Source organism: Hevea brasiliensis, chromosome 1 (genome assembly GCF_030052815.1).
Source record: "Hevea brasiliensis isolate MT/VB/25A 57/8 chromosome 1, ASM3005281v1, whole genome shotgun sequence".
Lineage (NCBI taxonomy): Eukaryota > Viridiplantae > Streptophyta > Magnoliopsida > Malpighiales > Euphorbiaceae > Hevea > Hevea brasiliensis.
The window spans coordinates 119,161,583-119,179,628 of NC_079493.1; the positions used below are offsets into that span (position 1 = coordinate 119,161,583).

Consider the following 18,046-nt stretch of genomic DNA (forward strand, 5'->3'; position numbering starts at 1 on the left):
AAAATTTTACTTTGCACTGGGATCTAAAATGAGACTCAAAAATTTCAAAAAAATTATAAAAAATTCAAAAAAATTTGTGGAGTCCAAATACATTTTTAAGCTTGCCACGTGGTTTTTAAATTAATTTTTAAAAATCGATGAAATTAATTGTCTTGAAAAATCAAAACTCGATTTTGAAAATCCCAAAATTTCAATTAAATTTTTTCATAATATTAATACAATAAAATATTATAATTTATATATAAAATAATTATTTAAAAATTCATGGTGATACGTAATTATAACTAGCTTAAACCGGATGCATAATTGTTTAAAGAAATTTACACAATATTTATGCTCTACTTATTTTCCAAAAATATATAACTCATAAAATAAAAAGCTCTTGTATTTCTAAATGGTATAATATGCTAGTCCTATTTAATTTTAATTTAATTTCTTAAATTCAAAATTTACCCGTCAATTAATTTAATTTTCGAAGTAGAAATAATGGTATTTTTGTTTAACTATCCAATTACAATTGAAACTTCACTTTTTGATTAATTTTGATCTTCTAACTTTAAATAATGATAAGTTATTCATGTATTTTTTAAATAGTTATAATATAGATTAAGTAGTTTGTAACTCAATTAATATAAATTATTTATTTAATTATTTTCATACATAAATAATTATTTAATAAAATATTTATATTTATATTTTTATATTTATTATATATATTTTAATTAATTTTATATAAATATTAATATAAATATTTAATCTAACAATTATTAAATTCGTAATGATATAACGTCGGGTTTATATTGAATGTACCTAACATATCTTTGTAAGACAGTGGAATAATATTTTTTCAATTTATTCATGCTAAATTTATATTTAATACCATTTATTTTCCATAATGTAATGATTGAGGGAGGCTTATGGGTATTTCAGCACGAACAAATACTTCCTAGTGCCAAAATCAAAATTTTCAAAAAACAAGGGTTAAGTTTTAGATTTGAAAAGAAGCAGCACCATCATTGAAAAATCATTGAAAAAAAAAAAATGCGAATTCAACACTATAAATCCAGTGTCCTCTGTATATTCATCTCTGCGTTTAGCCCCTTTTACAGGTTCTGTATCTTTCTATTTTTCATTTTTATTTTTTTTCCCTTTTAATTTACTAATAATTATTTATTTTCCATAGACAAGATTTTCATAGCTTTAGCCAGGGTGAATCATAGTTTCAGCGAGTGAATTTCCTAGAAGAAATACATAAAGAAAGAAAATCAACTTTTTTTTATCAATTTCATTTTGAAAATAGACTTCGTGTGCATTTCATTTGTGAAATGGATTTTCCATCGGTGTTTTGTTGAAAAAGGCGAAAGAAAAAGGGATTTCTGTGAAGGTTTGATCTGTTAGGGTTTGGTTTTTTTGGGGCGTTGTTGATTTGATTGTTGATTATTGAGAGGAACATGGATAAGAAGAAGTTGGCAGTGCCTTTAGTTTGCCACGGGCATTCGCGTCCTGTTGTGGATTTGTTCTACAGTCCTGTTACTCCTGATGGCTTTTTTCTCATAAGTGCCAGCAAAGGTATTTTTTTGTTTTTTTCAGGTTATTTGTTGTTCAACTCTGAATCTGGTCTCAATTACATTTTTGGTGGAATGGGTTTTTTTTAGGCAGTCATTTTGTATTACATTTCAAGGTCAAGCTCTCCTGTCACCTGTTGTTACTGTGAAATTCTATTCAATAACATGAATTTTGAATTCGGTTTTATTTGCATAATCTTTTATTATTTTTTAAAGGTATAGTATCGTTTTGTTACCTTTGATTTTTGAATTTGGGTCTTCCTTTTATGTACAGGTCGCATGGTTCATATGGTCTTAGCTGTATTATCTATCGTAAATTTTGTTTTGATTTCAACTTTGAATTGGATTTAGATGGGCATTTAGTAATCATTCTGTCATCTGCAAGTTCAAATATTGTATATGGATTTGTTCAGTTTGTACAGGTAATTATACTGTTTGTTAACTGTGAATTTGTGTTCTCTTTGCTTTTTCCACCTACTACTTCAGTACAACTGCAAATTTAGGCTTAAATTTGGACATCAAGTATTTTTATAGAGTTATTTTGTTCTGAAATTGGGCTTTCCTTGCATCAGTTAGCAATAGCGTTTGAGTACTTAAAATGTAAAAATTTAGATCACATTATGTAAATATGTGAAACTGTTTAATTTAATCTTATCACTTGATGTTGGTAGTCTAAAATTTCACCTTGAAATTTATGTCTACTTTCAATGTCTCTAAACAATATTTGCATGTAATTAGATACTTGAACAATAAAAATTGTGACTCTTTATATCTTATAATCACCTAAATTTAGTGGTGTAAATAAACCAAGCTGAGCTTTGAAGAGCTCAAGCTTGGTTTGTCAAAATTTTTTCGAGCTTGATTCGAGCTCGAGCTCAGCTTGTGTCAAACTCGAACTAAATATCAATAAATTTAAGCTTGGCTTTTTTAGAAAATGAGCTCCAAACGAGTCAAGCTAAGTCGAACTTTTATTGAAATGAGTCTCGAGTAGCTTGCGAGTAGCTTAACTCATTTACAGAGCAAGTTTTAGTTTTAGGTTATGAAGTTTACACTACGTAGTTTTGATTAGTTCTCATATAAAAAGTAGCGGATTTTTTCATAAAAAATTAAATTTAAATTACAAATAACTATATTTAATAAAAGAGATTTTAAATATTGATTATATCATAGTTTTAAATAATATAATTATTTTTAGAATATTCATAAATAAAATAATAAATATTTATAATAAAATGAAATACAATAATTAATATAAATATTTTACAAACGAGTTTGTTCACAAGCCGGCTCGCAAGTCTATAAACAAGCTGGCTCACGAGTCTTAATGAATCGAATACTGCGAAGTTTGAGCTTGACTCGTTTATGAGCGAGCCTAAAAAATTGAACTCGACTCAAGCTCGGCTTATTTTTCAAAAGAGCCAAATCGAGCCGAGCCTTAAGCAGCTCATGAATAGCTTGGTTCATTTACGGCCCTACCTAAATTGCTCTTTTACTAAATTGGAGTTGAAATGGAACTATTTTCTTTTTATATATATGCTAAAGTATTTTTGAAAATGTTTTAATAGCATACCTTGGATCTCCCACTAAATTCTTAAAAAATTTATTTTACCATTAAAAACCTAAAAATTATAATTGAATCCCAAATGAGCATTATGGGTTTTATTAAAGTAAAAAACTAATAAACTACAACCATAATGAGCTTGCAAAATCTAAATCATGGGCAAACCACGTGTTAATAAGAATCATGTTAATGGTTTAATACTCCAAATTTGTCTGAGTGACTTTATGGTATAAATTATCATAACTTTTACCATTAGTACTGATTGTATAAATAATTGTTTTATGTATAAATTTCAAGGCAAAGAAGTAGACTCATGCCCTTAATGTTAATACTGATTTACTTTGGATTTTCTATCAATGGTTGATAAGTAATTTCATTAATCAAAAGTTGAGTTTCAATGCATTACTCTGTTTGAAGGTTCTTTATAGCTTCATTTGGTACTTACTGGCTGTTCTCATATTAGGATTGCTAATTCTTACTATTATTTGGTGGGAATTCTTAATTCTTTGCTTTGAAGCAATATTGTTCTTTCAAATTCAGATTCTAGCCCAATGTTGAGAAATGGAGAGACCGGAGATTGGATTGGGACCTTTGAAGGACATAAAGGTGCAGTGTGGAGTTGTTGCCTTGATACTAATGCATTGCGAGCAGCATCTGCATCTGCAGATTTTACAGCGTATGTAATTAAGCTTGTTCCTCTCAAAGTAATGTACATTTCGACAAAGAAAAATGAATATTTTATAGAACTTATATAATAAATTATGCTGCTTTATTATTTTTAGGAAATTGTGGGATGCTTTGACTGGGGATGAATTACACTCTTTTGAGCATAAGCACATTGTTAGGGCTTGTGCCTTTTCAGAGGTATTATAAAATTTTCCTGTTTCATGTGTCTAGTTGAATGCTATTCTCTTAACTTCAATACAGGAAACATTTTGTCATCAGCATAAAAGTAAAGGTTTTCTTTTATATGCATTCTTCATTTGCTTTCAGTGACGAAGTTATTTAACCTAGGCGTAAAGTTGAAGTAATAGGAGTCATCAAATGATGGTACCAATTTAAGAAATTTTTTCTACCAAAATTCAGAATGATTGGAAGAGTTATGACCACATTTTATGCTTCTAACTGTTTCGAAATGCCTTCAGCGAATCTGAAGTTCTGTCAATGATTTAGTAGAATCAAATGGCTTAAATTATTTTAGTTTCATGATTTTGATTTCTAAGTTTAATTGAAAATTATATGGAAAATTCTGATTCTTTAAAAATACGAAATAAATTGGGTCTTCTTGCATCACACACTCTAGAGTCCAGAGCTTGTCTGGATTTTTCTTTTGTTTAGATCTGTCTTGTTTGCTACTTCTAAAAGATCTAAATTTTATGTGACTATTCTTGTAAGTGGGTATAAGTTTGACTTTGGAGTCTTTCAATGTTCCTATGTACCTCCCTCAATTCAAGTTTTCAAAACCTGGGAAAATATTTTTCTTTTGTGCTTTGTTTATGCATTGGAATTTGGAATTTCTCTTTTCTTTCATAATGTTTTTGTTGAGTATGATTGATTTTGTTTTGTACAGCATTATTAGCTGGTCCCAGATTTATGAATTTGAGTCTTTTATATTATTTTTGCTATGCATGTAATCACATGGTGATTCACTGAATATTTATGTTGTGAATTGTGATTGTGGAATTCCTCTATTCTTTCATGGGTGAAAAATATGTATATGTCTCATTGCTTTATCCCTTAGCCTTAGTTTATGCACAGTGTCTAAGCTATTCTTTGTGCAGGATACACATCTTCTACTTACTGGCGGAGTGGAGAAAATTCTTCGTATATTTGACTTGAATCGTCAGGATGCACCCCCAAGAGAAGTTGACAGTTCACCTGGTTCTATTAGAACTGTTGCATGGCTTCACAGCGACCAGACCATATTAAGTTCTTGTACTGACATGGGTGGTGTGAGGTATGAATGATAATAAAGAGATTGAGCTGCTACATTGATTCCTTTTCATTTTTCCCTGTTGGTTCTGTAGTGCCATTTTTTTTTTAACTGAGCTAGTTATTTATAGGACAGTAGACAATAAAAAATTCTAATTGTTGTCATAAATTTTGGATGTTCATTGCTGCTCAGCTATAAAGTGTGAAAAATTATGCTAAAAGCATGTCATATGACATTCTCATATTTTGTAATATTACTTGATCTAAAAAAGTGATATTATTTTTTCTTTGTTCCTAGAAGACTAAATTTGCATTCAATCTTGTTTCTCAAATGGAACTTTCATACATATTCTTTCAAGTAGCTTTGGTCCAAGTGAAAAACTTTGGTATGAGCTGCCAGTTAGCCACAATGCCACATTTTCTTTTAAATAATTAATAAGCAAAGACAAATAGTGAAGAGATGGAGTTTAATTTTGGTGTTATATCAACTAAAATTAAGTTAGTAAGACAACTTTCCAGTAAAGTTGGTGTTGGAAGGCCACCAATAAACTTCCAATTATCATACAATCATGCAGTCATGCTTAATTCAGATACTGTATATTGGCTTCACTTAAATCACCACTTGAGTCTCCAGTATTTACAATCATGTTGATAGATTGTAGTAATTACGTTCATGCATTTGGAGCAGCATGTTGTTGATTGGTATTGATTGAGCTGTATGCAAGAGTGCAAAATTTATGGCCTGTCTGAGTTGTTTCTTGTGGTCTGACTGTTCTTATTATGACTTCATCTTTGGTATCTTCACACATGAAGCTAAGATTGCTACTATTATGTCTTCATCTCTGCTTAAACTAATCTGTTGCTGAATGATTTCCTTATCTTCTTTGGGAAATATTTATTATGCAAGTTTGACCTCATAATTTATTGGTGACTCTGTAGGTTATGGGACATACGAAGTGGAAAAATTGTTCAAACTCTTGACACGAAGTCACCTGTAACTAGCGCTGAAGTTAGTCAGGATGGTCGATATATAACTACTGCTGATGGGTCTACAGTTAAATTTTGGGATGCAAATCAGTAAGTTGGATTTTGAATTCTTCATATGTAATCTTGGTAATTTTGTGGCATTGACCAGTAACATCTTTTCTTGTTCATTTCCAGCTTTGGGCTGGTGAAGAGCTACAATATGCCATGCAATGTGGAATCAGCTTCATTGGAACCAAAACTTGGTAATAAATTTGTCGCAGGTGGAGAAGATATGTGGATCCATGTATTTGATTTCAATACAGGAGAACAGATTGGTATGTATTTCCGAATCGTTGGATCTTCAGATTGGTTATATAGTTAAGAACCAAGTAAAAAACTAGGTGATCAGCAATTCAGCATTTTTGCTTTGTGCTGAATGGGCTTTTTGCTTCTTTGTAACCACTGCACAGTTTTTGGCAAGATATCTTGCTGCTTTAAGTAAATACTCCATTAAGGTCCAAGATTTGATGTAGATTTACCATCAAAGCATCTATTCCTCACTAGCTGCTTGTTGTCATTCTAGTTTTTAACTTCTAGGCTATGGCAAGATGTCCTTGCCAAAAAAAAAAAGGAAAGGAAAAGTGAAAAAGAAAAGTCGATCATCTAAGCTGAATGGCAGATGAGCTGTGTTTATTGGTTTGATCAGTGATCCTTTTGCCAACCTATCTGTTAGTTCACCCCCTTTCCATCTCATTCATCTCACCTTTGAAAAAAAAGATTTTTTTTGCCACCATAAGCAGATGAGCTGCACTTAAATGCGTCATCCGGAGGAATTTCAGATCTGTTGTGTAGTTAAAATTTGCTGATCTTTGTGGGTTTATGGTTTTAATCAGCTTCTTGCACATGCTTTTCTTGTGCAGGGTGCAACAAGGGTCACCATGGTCCTGTTCATTGTGTGCGGTTCTCCCCTGGAGGTGAATCTTATGCTTCAGGGTCTGAAGATGGAACTATCAGAATCTGGCAAACAGGGCCCGCAAATCTCGAGGAGAATGATTCACTCTCCAGAAATGGGCCAACTGGAAAAGTGAAGGCATTAGCTGATGATGTAGCCCATAAGATCGAAAGCTTTCATATAAGCAAAGAAGGGAAAGCTTCTGAGAAGGACAAGGCAACAGATGCCTGACTAGGGCTTTAAAGTTTAGATTGTCTATGGGATTCAACCTGTTTGTTTTGGTATTTGCTCGAGTGTTAAGTTGTTGGCATGTTCATGTGACTTATTGAGGGTTGTTCTTCTGTGAAAATAAATTGACTTATAAAGCAAATCAAGATCAGACCTAAGAATCTATGTTTTTCATATTTTACAAGAACTTTTAGTTTTATTAAAATATAGATAGAAATAGACTTATTTTTTAATTAATATTTTTAAATTTTAATATAATCAAATAAGATGTTAACTTAATTATCTGTTAAGTATATAAAAAATTTCATTGTTGGATAAAAATTTTTTATTATGCTTTTTTTTTTATTTGGAAGACCTATTAGTTTTATTTTTATTGCTATGATTTTTTTTTGTTTTTTAATGGAAGATCTATTAGTTTAGCTTTTATTAAACTTTTAATTTTTTTAATTTTTAACTAATAATTTATTTTATTTTATAAAAATAAATAAATAAATCTTAACATTAGTAGACTTTCTATTAAATTATTATCATTAAATTTTATTCAATTAGGTTTTATATTAATTGATTAATTAATTAATTAATTAATATTTTTATAATAATTATATTAAGTAATTATATTAAACATATAAGGTATAAATGATGAAGGGTATTTTGGGCAATACAAATGTCTCCCTCCCCCTTCATATATTTTTATATATATCATAGATTATAAAATATTTTTTGTATATATTTTAATTAATTATATATAATTTTTATAGTAAATATTTAAGAAAAATTTATTTTTTATTTTTTATTTTTTAAATTATAATAGGGATAAAAATATATAAAGTATCAATAAAAATTATTATATCCGAATCTAATTAGTATTTTAAATATTTAAACTCACCCTTAAACCTGATTGTATTACCTTAAAGAATACTTGAAATTTACAGTCTATTAGGCTAAAAAAAGTCATAACAAGTGGTAATAAGTTCATAATGAAAAACGGCTTGTTCTCATTCTCTCTTTTGAAAAAAAATGCTATTTATTATTTTTTAGAATGCCTCTCGTTATTTTTTTTTCTAATAATTTAAGTGAATTTATATTTTTTAAGATTAATTATATTCAAATATAAGTTTAAAATAAATATTCAAATCATCAATGAGATATATTAACTACTCAATAAAGTTAAGAAATTATATAAAAATTTGGCAAATAAAAGTAGGAATACATAATTAAATAGCTAATATATAGCTTATTACATATAATTCATCATACTCATCTTGATATTAATATAAAATAGTATAACTTTATCAATGTAGATTGTAATGCAACTCTTAATTATGACCAATTTCAAACTTGGATTATTAATTGCAAATTTCCATATCTGTATTTTCTATTTTGAAATGTACATAATGAAATAAAATTAAATGTGCAATCTCACCATCCATCAATTTTTAGAAGAATATTAAAATAAATAACATGAATATTTGAAAATGTAGCTTTTCCACTAAAAGTGAAATTTTGTGGCTTAAACCCATTGCAATTAAAATACATGAGTAAAGTATAATTTTCATTATCATTTCCAATAACTTGACCATGCCCAATAATAAAAGACACTGATCTTTAATAATTACAAATTTTATACTAAATAATAGTTTGTAATTAGGTAAAAAAATATTAATTAAAATTTGACAATTAATTTTCAAACTCTAAGTATCATTGATATTTAAAAAGTTAATTGACACTGAAAAGTATGTTAAAAAAAAAAACTCATCTTTGATATGTAATTTTTTATTTAGTATTGCCTTGTACTCATTGTTTTGTGAGCAGAGTATATAAATACTTATTGGCGACTTATAACCTTACAATTAGTGTATTTCAACCAAAATATAAAAAATATTAATAATAATCTAAATAAAATCAAATAAAAAGTAAATAAAATATTTATATAAACAAAATCAACTACTTTTTTTTATAAGAACAAAATCAACAACTTGACCTTAACAATGTTAAGCAAACCACTATCAGGCCCATCAACATATTATAAATAATTGATGTTTTTAAGTTTAGTTTTAATTTTTAAAACTAATTTCATTATGACTAGTAACATTGTTTAAAAATTGTTTAATGATTTTTGTAGGTTCAAATTAAAATTTTTTTGACTTTTATAAGCAATTGATTTAAAAATAAAAATTTCGTTTAAACACAAAAACAAATAAAGTTTTTCATAAAATCAATTAAGTGTGAATAAAATCACACAAAACAAATGTAAGTTATTAATAAGTTTAATGTAAACAAAATCAACTACTTTTTTTTTATAATAACAAAATAAACTACTTGACCTTAACAATATTAAGCAAACTACTGTTAGGCCCATCAACATATCATAAATAATTGAGGTTTTTAAGTTTAATTTTAATTTTTAAAATTAATTTCATCATGGCTAATAATATTGTTTCAAAGATGTTTAATGATTTTTGTAGGCTCAAATTAAAAACTTTTTGACTTTTATAAGCAATTGATTTTTAAAATAAAAATTTCATTTAAACACAAAACAAATAAAGTTATTCGTAAAATCTATTAAGTGTGAGTAAAATCACACAAAACAAATGTAAGTTATTGATAACTCTATTGTAAACAAAAGTTAATTTATTGATAAGTCTATTATTTAAATCTCATTTTATGCCTCTAAACTTTAATATATTGCTAGAGAGTAGAGAAGGATGATATATGGTATGGTAAAAAGGAGAACTTATAAATTACTCCTACTATTTTATATAAAATAATTTACATTAAATGACAAACTAATAAAATATAAGTATATATACATAAATGGATTCCATAAAATAATAACTACCTATAGACTCTTATATCTAGTTTCAAAAAATTTGTAACAAAAGTTTAAAAGGTTATTTTTTTTAATTGGTCTAATTAAATAAAAAAAAATTAATGAGCTCATATTATAATAATTTAAAGAGTTTTTATTGGTTAATTAAATTAAAAAATTAGTGAACTATTTTTTTTAAATTTCCTTTTAAGTAATAACAAAAATTTCAAAGATTTAAATTATGAGTAAAATATATAAGACTTGATCAAAATGCTACATTCGTTCAATACTAAAAATACAAGACTCGGTCAAAATACTACATTCGTTCAACACTAGATTCATGGACTAAAAAAAGCTATTGTCTCTTAAAAAATTTTAATTTTTAATTTAGAGTAATTTAAATATGATTATATCCTTAATAAACTCTCACATCTTATAAAAATTTTAAAAGATTTTTATTTATTGACTAAATAAATAAAAATTATTTAATGAGCTCATATGTTAATAATTTAAAATATTTTTTATTAGCCCAACTAAATTAAAAAAATTAATAACCCGTATTTTTCAAATTTACTTAAAAAGGAAATTTAAAAAGAATTAAATTGTGAATAAATTATAGAAAACACCTATGTCTAAACGTTATATTAATTATTGGCACTTTATATATAAATGAAGTATCAGTCATTAATTAATATTTTTTATTGGTCTAATTAAATAAAAAAATTAATAGACTAATATTCTAATAATTTAAAACATTATTTTTTTACTGACCCAACTAAATTAAATAATAAATGTCCTATGTTAAAAAGTTCATTTATATGGAGTACGAGAGTTTAAAGGCCGCGACTAAAATTAAATGGATAATAGGACTCCAGGTTAAAACCTATTCATGCATTTATTATATATTTTTAATTAATTTTATAAAAATATCAATGTAAATATTTAATTTAAAAATTATTAAATTAATTTCTATATAAGACTGAGTTTATAGTAAATATAGCTAATATTTTTTTCATATTTTAAAGTTGTTCCCAAAATTAGCCCAACTAAATTAAAAAAATTAGTAACCCGTATTTTTTAAAATTACTTAAAAATGAAATTTAAAAAGAATTAATTGTGAATAAGTTATAGAAGACACCTAAGTCTAAACGTTATATTAATTATTGGCACTTTATATATAAATGAAGTATCAGTCATTAATTAATATTTTTTATTGGTCTAATTAAATAAAAAAATTAATAGACTAATATTCTAATAATTTAAAACATTATTTTTTTACTGACCCAACTAAATTAAATAATAAATGTCCTATGTTAAAAAGTTCATTTATATGGAGTACGAGAGTTTAAAGGCCGCGACTAAAATTAAATGGATAATGGGACTCTAGGTTAAAACCTATTCATGCATTTATTATATATTTTTAATTAATTTTATAAAAATATCAATGTAAATATTTAATTTAAAAATTATTAAATTAATTCCTATGTAAGACTGAGTTTATAGTAAATATAGCTAATATTTTTCTCATATTTTAAAGTTGTTCCCAAAATTAGCCCAACTAAATTAAAAAAATTAGTAACCCGTATTTTTTAAAATTACTTAAAAAGGAAATTTAAAAAGAATTAAATTGTGAATAAGTTATAGAAGACACCTAAGTCTAAACGTTATATTAATTATTGGCACTTTATATATAAATGAAATATCAGTCATTAATTAATATTTTTTATTGATCTAATTAAATAAAAAAATTAATAGACTAATATTCTAATAATTTAAAACATTATTTTTTTACTGACCCAACTAAATTAAATAATAAATGTCCTATGTTAAAAAGTTCATTTATATGGAGTACGAGAGTTTAAAGGCCGCGACTAAAATTAAATGGATAATAGGACTCCAGGTTAAAACCTATTCATGCATTTATTATATATTTTTAATTAATTTTATAAAAATATCAATATAAATATTTAATTTAAAAATTATTAAATTAATTCCTATATAAGACTGAGTTTATAGTAAATATAGCTAATATTTTTTTCATATTTTAAAGTTGTTCCCAAAATTAGCCCAACTAAATTAAAAAAATTAGTAACCCGTATTTTTTAAAATTACTTAAAAATGAAATTTAAAAAGAATTAAATTGTGAATAAGTTATAGAAGACACCTAAGTCTAAACGTTATATTAATTATTGGCACTTTATATATAAATGAAGTATCAGTCATTAATTAATATTTTTTATTGGTCTAATTAAATAAAAAAATTAATAGACTAATATTCTAATAATTTAAAACATTATTTTTTTACTGACCCAACTAAATTAAATAATAAATGTCCTATGTTAAAAAGTTCATTTATATGGAGTACGAGAGTTTAAAGGCCGCGACTAAAATTAAATGGATAATGGGACTCCAGGTTAAAACCTATTCATGCATTTATTATATATTTTTAATTAATTTTATAAAAATATCAATGTAAATATTTAATTTAAAAATTATTAAATTAATTCCTATGTAAGACTGAGTTTATAGTAAATATAGCTAATATTTTTCTCATATTTTAAAGTTATTCCCAAAATTAGCCCAACTAAATTAAAAAAATTAGTAACCCGTATTTTTTAAAATTACTTAAAAAGGAAATTTAAAAAGAATTAAATTGTGAATAAGTTATAGAAGACACCTAAGTCTAAACGTTATATTAATTATTGGCACTTTATATATAAATGAAGTATCAGTCATTAATTAATATTTTTTATTGGTCTAATTAAATAAAAAAATTAATAGACTAATATTCTAATAATTTAAAACATTATTTTTTTACTGACCCAACTAAATTAAATAATAAATGTCCTATGTTAAAAAGTTCATTTATATGGATTACGAGAGTTTAAAGGCCGCGACTAAAATTAAATGGATAATAGGACTCCAGGTTAAAACCTATTCATGCATTTATTATATATTTTTAATTAATTTTATAAAAATATCAATGTAAATATTTAATTTAAAAATTATTAAATTAATTCCTATATAAGACTGAGTTTATAGTAAATATAGCTAATATTTTTCTCATATTTTAAAGTTGTTCCCAAAATTAGCCCAACTAAATTAAAAAAAATTAGTAACCCGTATTTTTTAAAATTACTTAAAAAGTAAATTTAAAAAGAATTAAATTGTGAATAAGTTATAGAAGACACCTAAGTCTAAACGTTATATTAATTATTGGCATTTTATATATAAATGAAGTATCAGTCATTAATTAATATTTTTTATTGGTCTAATTAAATAAAAAAAATTAATAAACTAATATTCTAATAATTTAAAACATTATTTTTTTACTGACCCAACTAAATTAAATAATAAATGTCCTATGTTAAAAAGTTCATTTATATGGAGTACGAGAGTTTAAAGGCCGCGACTAAAATTAAATGGATAATAGGACTCCAGGTTAAAACCTATTCATGCATTTATTATATATTTTTAATTAATTTTATAAAAATATCAATATAAATATTTAATTTAAAAATTATTAAATTAATTCCTATATAAGACTGAGTTTATAGTAAATATAGCTAATATTTTTCTCATATTTTAAAGTTGTTCCCAAAATTTCGTATAATATTTAATAATGATATGGAAGCCATATGTGAAATTAACATTTACCGACTTGACTGTTTGTATGAATAATTGAGTTCATTTATTACAAAATTAATTTTCTATAAAAAAGTAAAGTTTTTTTAAATGAAATATTAATATTAAGATATATATATATATTAATTACACATAAATTTTAATATATATATATATTTAATTTAAAAATTATTAAACTCGTAATACCTTTAATTTTATTTTAAATAATTTAGCAAAAATATTTTATTGAGGATTTATATTTAGATAAAGTCCAAAAAAAATTTACATGTAATTCAATTAATTAACATTTATTTTTATTTTTTTAAATTCCAATCGTCTAAACGTTGACTTTCTGATTGACTGGTCTAATTCTAGAGTTGACTGGTTTAAAATATTTCCTTTTCCTTAATTTAAAAATAAAAATATTATAGATACCATTATTTAGCAGCAAAGGCAGACTCTTTTTTTCTTTAAAAAAAAAAAAAGTAGACCCCCTTCTTCATCGTACAAGTACCGCTATATTATCCACGTGCATTCTTACGACCCGTAATTTTCAACAAATAACAAGGGTAATTTCGTCAAACCAATAATATAAAGCTCCTATCATCTCCATTCCTGATCGCGTTTGCTTCTCAGAGTCGCTTGTCTTGCTTGCGGGTCTTGGCAGCTCTTTCCTTTTTCCTTCTCACTCTCTTTCTTTCTGTGCTCCGTTTCTCGCATTTTCTTCTGGATTTCGCATAAGAAACCCTAGATTTTGAGCCGGAAAATGTCGGGCAAAGGAGCCAAAGGCTTGATTACTGGCAAATCCACTCTCAATAACAAAGACAAGGACAAGAAGAAGCCTGTCTCTCGCTCCTCTCGCGCTGGTCTCCAGGTCCTCTCTCCCTCTCTCTATATGCACCTTGAAATTAGCGATATTGAATTTCTTTTGGATGTTCTTTTTTTGATTTGTTTATGTCTAGTCAATGTATTGAATTCATGAAATTTTAATTGGAAAGCAATGCATTTTTTTTTTTGTTAAAGTTTCTATGCTCTTATATCTTTAGTGAGTTGCAGAGAAGGAAGTGGAGAGTGGATAGAAATATTGGAAAAATATATATCAGGAATAGGATGTGCTTTAGTAAAATTTATTTTTGTTTTGTAGTCGGTATTATGCTGTGTATGTTGGGTGAGATCTTATGTTGGTGAACGTAGTGGAAAATTGTAACATTAGCTTGAAGGGTGGGAAAATAGGATTTTTTTTTTCTCTGCAGGGGTGGAGGGTAGATGTAGTTTTTGAATCACTGTATTTCTTCCGTACCAAAAGCTCCACCGTTGTGTTACTCTCTTTTGAATCATAGGACGGGGAAGCTTTACAAATTTTCTTGACATGAGAATGTTATTTGGGAGAAAATCGTCTTACGCATGCAGATGCAGATCACGTTACTGGGTCTTGGAAATTTAAGTTGAGATCAGAGTCTTTCTCCATCCCCATTTTGGATCATGGTCAATCCTGTGCATGCATTTCTCCTCAGTGGTTGTCAGAATCTCTTCAACAATTGGAAGAACATGCTTTCATTCATTTTTAGAAATTCTGAAGGATTACTATTTTCAACGATACCCTTGTTGCTCATACTTGATATAAATACCTTCCAAACTTAATTTCCATTTCTCCTCAAAGTCAATGTTGCCTTCCAGAAAAAGTGAGTTGACTTTTTTTTTTTTTTCAAGTTTTATGTTAGCCTTACATGTTGATGTCATCCTTTCCTGTTTTATGATCCGTGCCGCAAGTTGTCTTTGGCAAGTAGTTTTCTGCCAAAAGGTTATTTTACCAGTATTATGGGGATTATGTTAAGGTGCATAACCTAGAGATATGCATTTCTCATTTTTATTTGGTCATTACAAAATAAAAGAATTAGGATTACTTAAAATGAATTAGGCATTGTGGATCTTCTCTGGTAATCCAGTAATCCTTGACTAGGCATTCTTCAACCTGGGCTTTATAGGAACTCTTGGCCTTCAGTTGTTGTTAAGGACTGAGGAGAATTGTTGATTTTTTGAGATCCTGTATAGAAAATAACTTAATAGTGTCCGCTTCAGAAATCTGGAAGGTAACATCTGCTATCCGGAAAGATTTTGGTAACAATTTAATGGCTTGAGGACTTAGAAAATGAAAGGTGTGAAAAAGGCCTTAACTTGTTACCTTTTTCTTTCTCCATTTCTTACCATGGAACGTGTGCAAGGAAGGGGCACTTCTTTCTTAAGTATCTATCTGCAGAAGGATACTGAATAGCAAAGTGAAAAATGTCAGTTGGATATAATTTGCAGCATGTAGATTTGGATAAAAAGGGTTACTTTTGAGTGTGTAATTTTTGCTCTCTGCCAAGCCTCATTCCCATGATCTTTTGGATGATTAATAAAAAGCTTCCAGGCTCTGATAATAAGACCATAGCTACACAGGTGGATTATCATCTTTAAATTTGGTTTAGGGCTTTAAGCCTTTAAGCATTCATAACAAAACTTTGAATTGGGAATTTGTGTAGTTAATGAACGAGCTACACAAATGGGAGGAACTTTTAGGGCATTAGCATTGAAGGAAAAGATTGAGTGACAAGAAAAGAACATGCTTGCTCTAGCTGTTAAAGGCAAGATTGCTTTGTTCAACATCAAGATGGAATATCATGCATGGAGTTGTGTGTTTCTGTCACAAAGTGTCGTATAGTTACTGCACCGAAGTTGGTTATTGTAGAACTATATGTTTATGCGTGTATGACAAATGAAATATTCCCAGGATATGCTTTACAAGAATGAGCCAATGGTTTGCATCTCTCTTCCTCCATTGTCATGCTTAACCTCCAAATTTGATTTCTGCTCTGTTGCTTAGACAACTTAATGGAAGTGAGAAACTTTTGAGTAATCTGTGAGAAATGATCATTTCAAAGGGTATGAACTGAACAGGTCCTTGGTTAAAGAATTGAGGGAGCAGAAATGCAGGTATGGAGCTTTTAAGCTTACAATCAATGAAGTAGGATGGGCAAAGCGAGGACTTCCAATTCACACACTGTGTACTCCCCTATTCGTTACTGCACATCAACTAAAATAGCCCTGTAACACTTGTGCAAAAGTAAAAGGGAAGTTTACAATTTGGTCCTTGGACTTTGTCATATATTACACTTTAGTCTTTAAATTTTGAGAAATTAATTACTGAGTCTCTAGATTTTGCATTATATTATACTTTAGTCTTTGAATTTTGAGAAATGAACTATTTAGTCCTTTAATTTTAATACGTAGAACAATTTAATTCTTGTAATTTTAATGTTTACAGTAATCTCATCCACTGACAGAAGGATTAAATTGTTCTATATATTAAAATTACAAGGACTAAATTATGATATAGTCTAAAATTCAAGGACTTGATAATTCATTTATCAAAATTCAGGGATTAAAGTGTAATATAGTGTGAAATTTAAGTGCTAAATAATTAATTTTTTAAAATTCAAGGACTAAAGTGTAATATAGGGCAAAATTTAAAGACTAAATTGTAAATTTTTCAAAATAAAATAAGAGATTTGGTATTGTCTGCGGCACTTTTGCACTAATTAAGAATACTGCTGGAGGGTGTCTTGGTAATTAAACAATGCCAATGCTGAAGTACAAGTGGGATGAGTTGATATTTTTTTTATTGAAGTCAGAAGTTTCTTTGTGAAATGTATTGCATATGAACTTGCTGAACCTGAATGCATGGGATATGACTTTCTGTTTGATGATATCTGAAGTAATATGTTTGCTTAAACAAATAGGAACTCGATTTACATTTTTAAAAAAAAAGTTATATATGATCTTTTTATATAAGCGTTTTCCCATACCTTTCCTGCAGTTCCCTGTGGGGCGGGTTCATCGTCTTTTGAAAACTAGGGTTTCTGCAAATGGAAGGGTTGGGGCAACAGCTGCTGTTTACACAGCAGCTATACTGGAGTATCTTACCGCTGAAGTGTTGGAGTTGGCGGGGAATGCAAGCAAGGATCTCAAGGTGAAACGTATAACACCAAGGCATTTGCAGCTTGCTATACGGGGGGACGAAGAACTTGACACGCTCATCAAAGGAACCATTGCTGGTGGTGGGGTTATCCCGCACATTCACAAATCCCTCATCAACAAATCCTCCAAGGAGTAGTCTCCCCTTTGTGTTTGTACCCTAAAAGCTGATTTAAAAAATGTATGAGAAACAGTGATAAGCGAGGAACCCAATTGTGCCCTGACAATTCTAGTACTTAAATGTTGTTTGACAAGCAGTGTTAAGTTTTATTTGTGTTGATCTCTCTGTTTTTGAATTTGTTGGCCCTTCTTTTCTTTTCCAATTCCTCCCAATTACAATCTCTCTGTTTATAAAATCTCTGTTCTGGATTTTTCTCTCGTATGCGAGTGTAGGT

At 27.7% G+C, this 18,046-nt stretch overlaps 2 protein-coding genes across 2 annotated transcripts; both read left to right on the top strand.

Annotated features, from left to right (window-relative positions):
* The first annotated feature begins 1,070 nt into the window (after positions 1–1,070).
* On the top strand, positions 1,071–7,380 carry LOC110649634 (uncharacterized). The gene is made up of 7 exons (XM_021804297.2): positions 1,071–1,569; positions 3,667–3,802; positions 3,909–3,990; positions 4,908–5,083; positions 5,998–6,135; positions 6,220–6,359; positions 6,945–7,380. The coding sequence occupies exons 1-7, from the start codon at positions 1,452–1,454 to the stop codon at positions 7,205–7,207; spliced, it is 1,053 nt and encodes a 350-aa protein (XP_021659989.1). The 5' UTR covers positions 1,071–1,451; the 3' UTR covers positions 7,208–7,380.
* A 6,868-nt stretch (positions 7,381–14,248) lies between these two features.
* Positions 14,249–17,947, top strand: LOC110634142 (probable histone H2A variant 3). The gene is made up of 2 exons (XM_021783051.2): positions 14,249–14,511; positions 17,494–17,947. The coding sequence occupies exons 1-2, from the start codon at positions 14,404–14,406 to the stop codon at positions 17,788–17,790; spliced, it is 405 nt and encodes a 134-aa protein (XP_021638743.1). The 5' UTR covers positions 14,249–14,403; the 3' UTR covers positions 17,791–17,947.
* Positions 17,948–18,046: the final 99 nt, after the last annotated feature.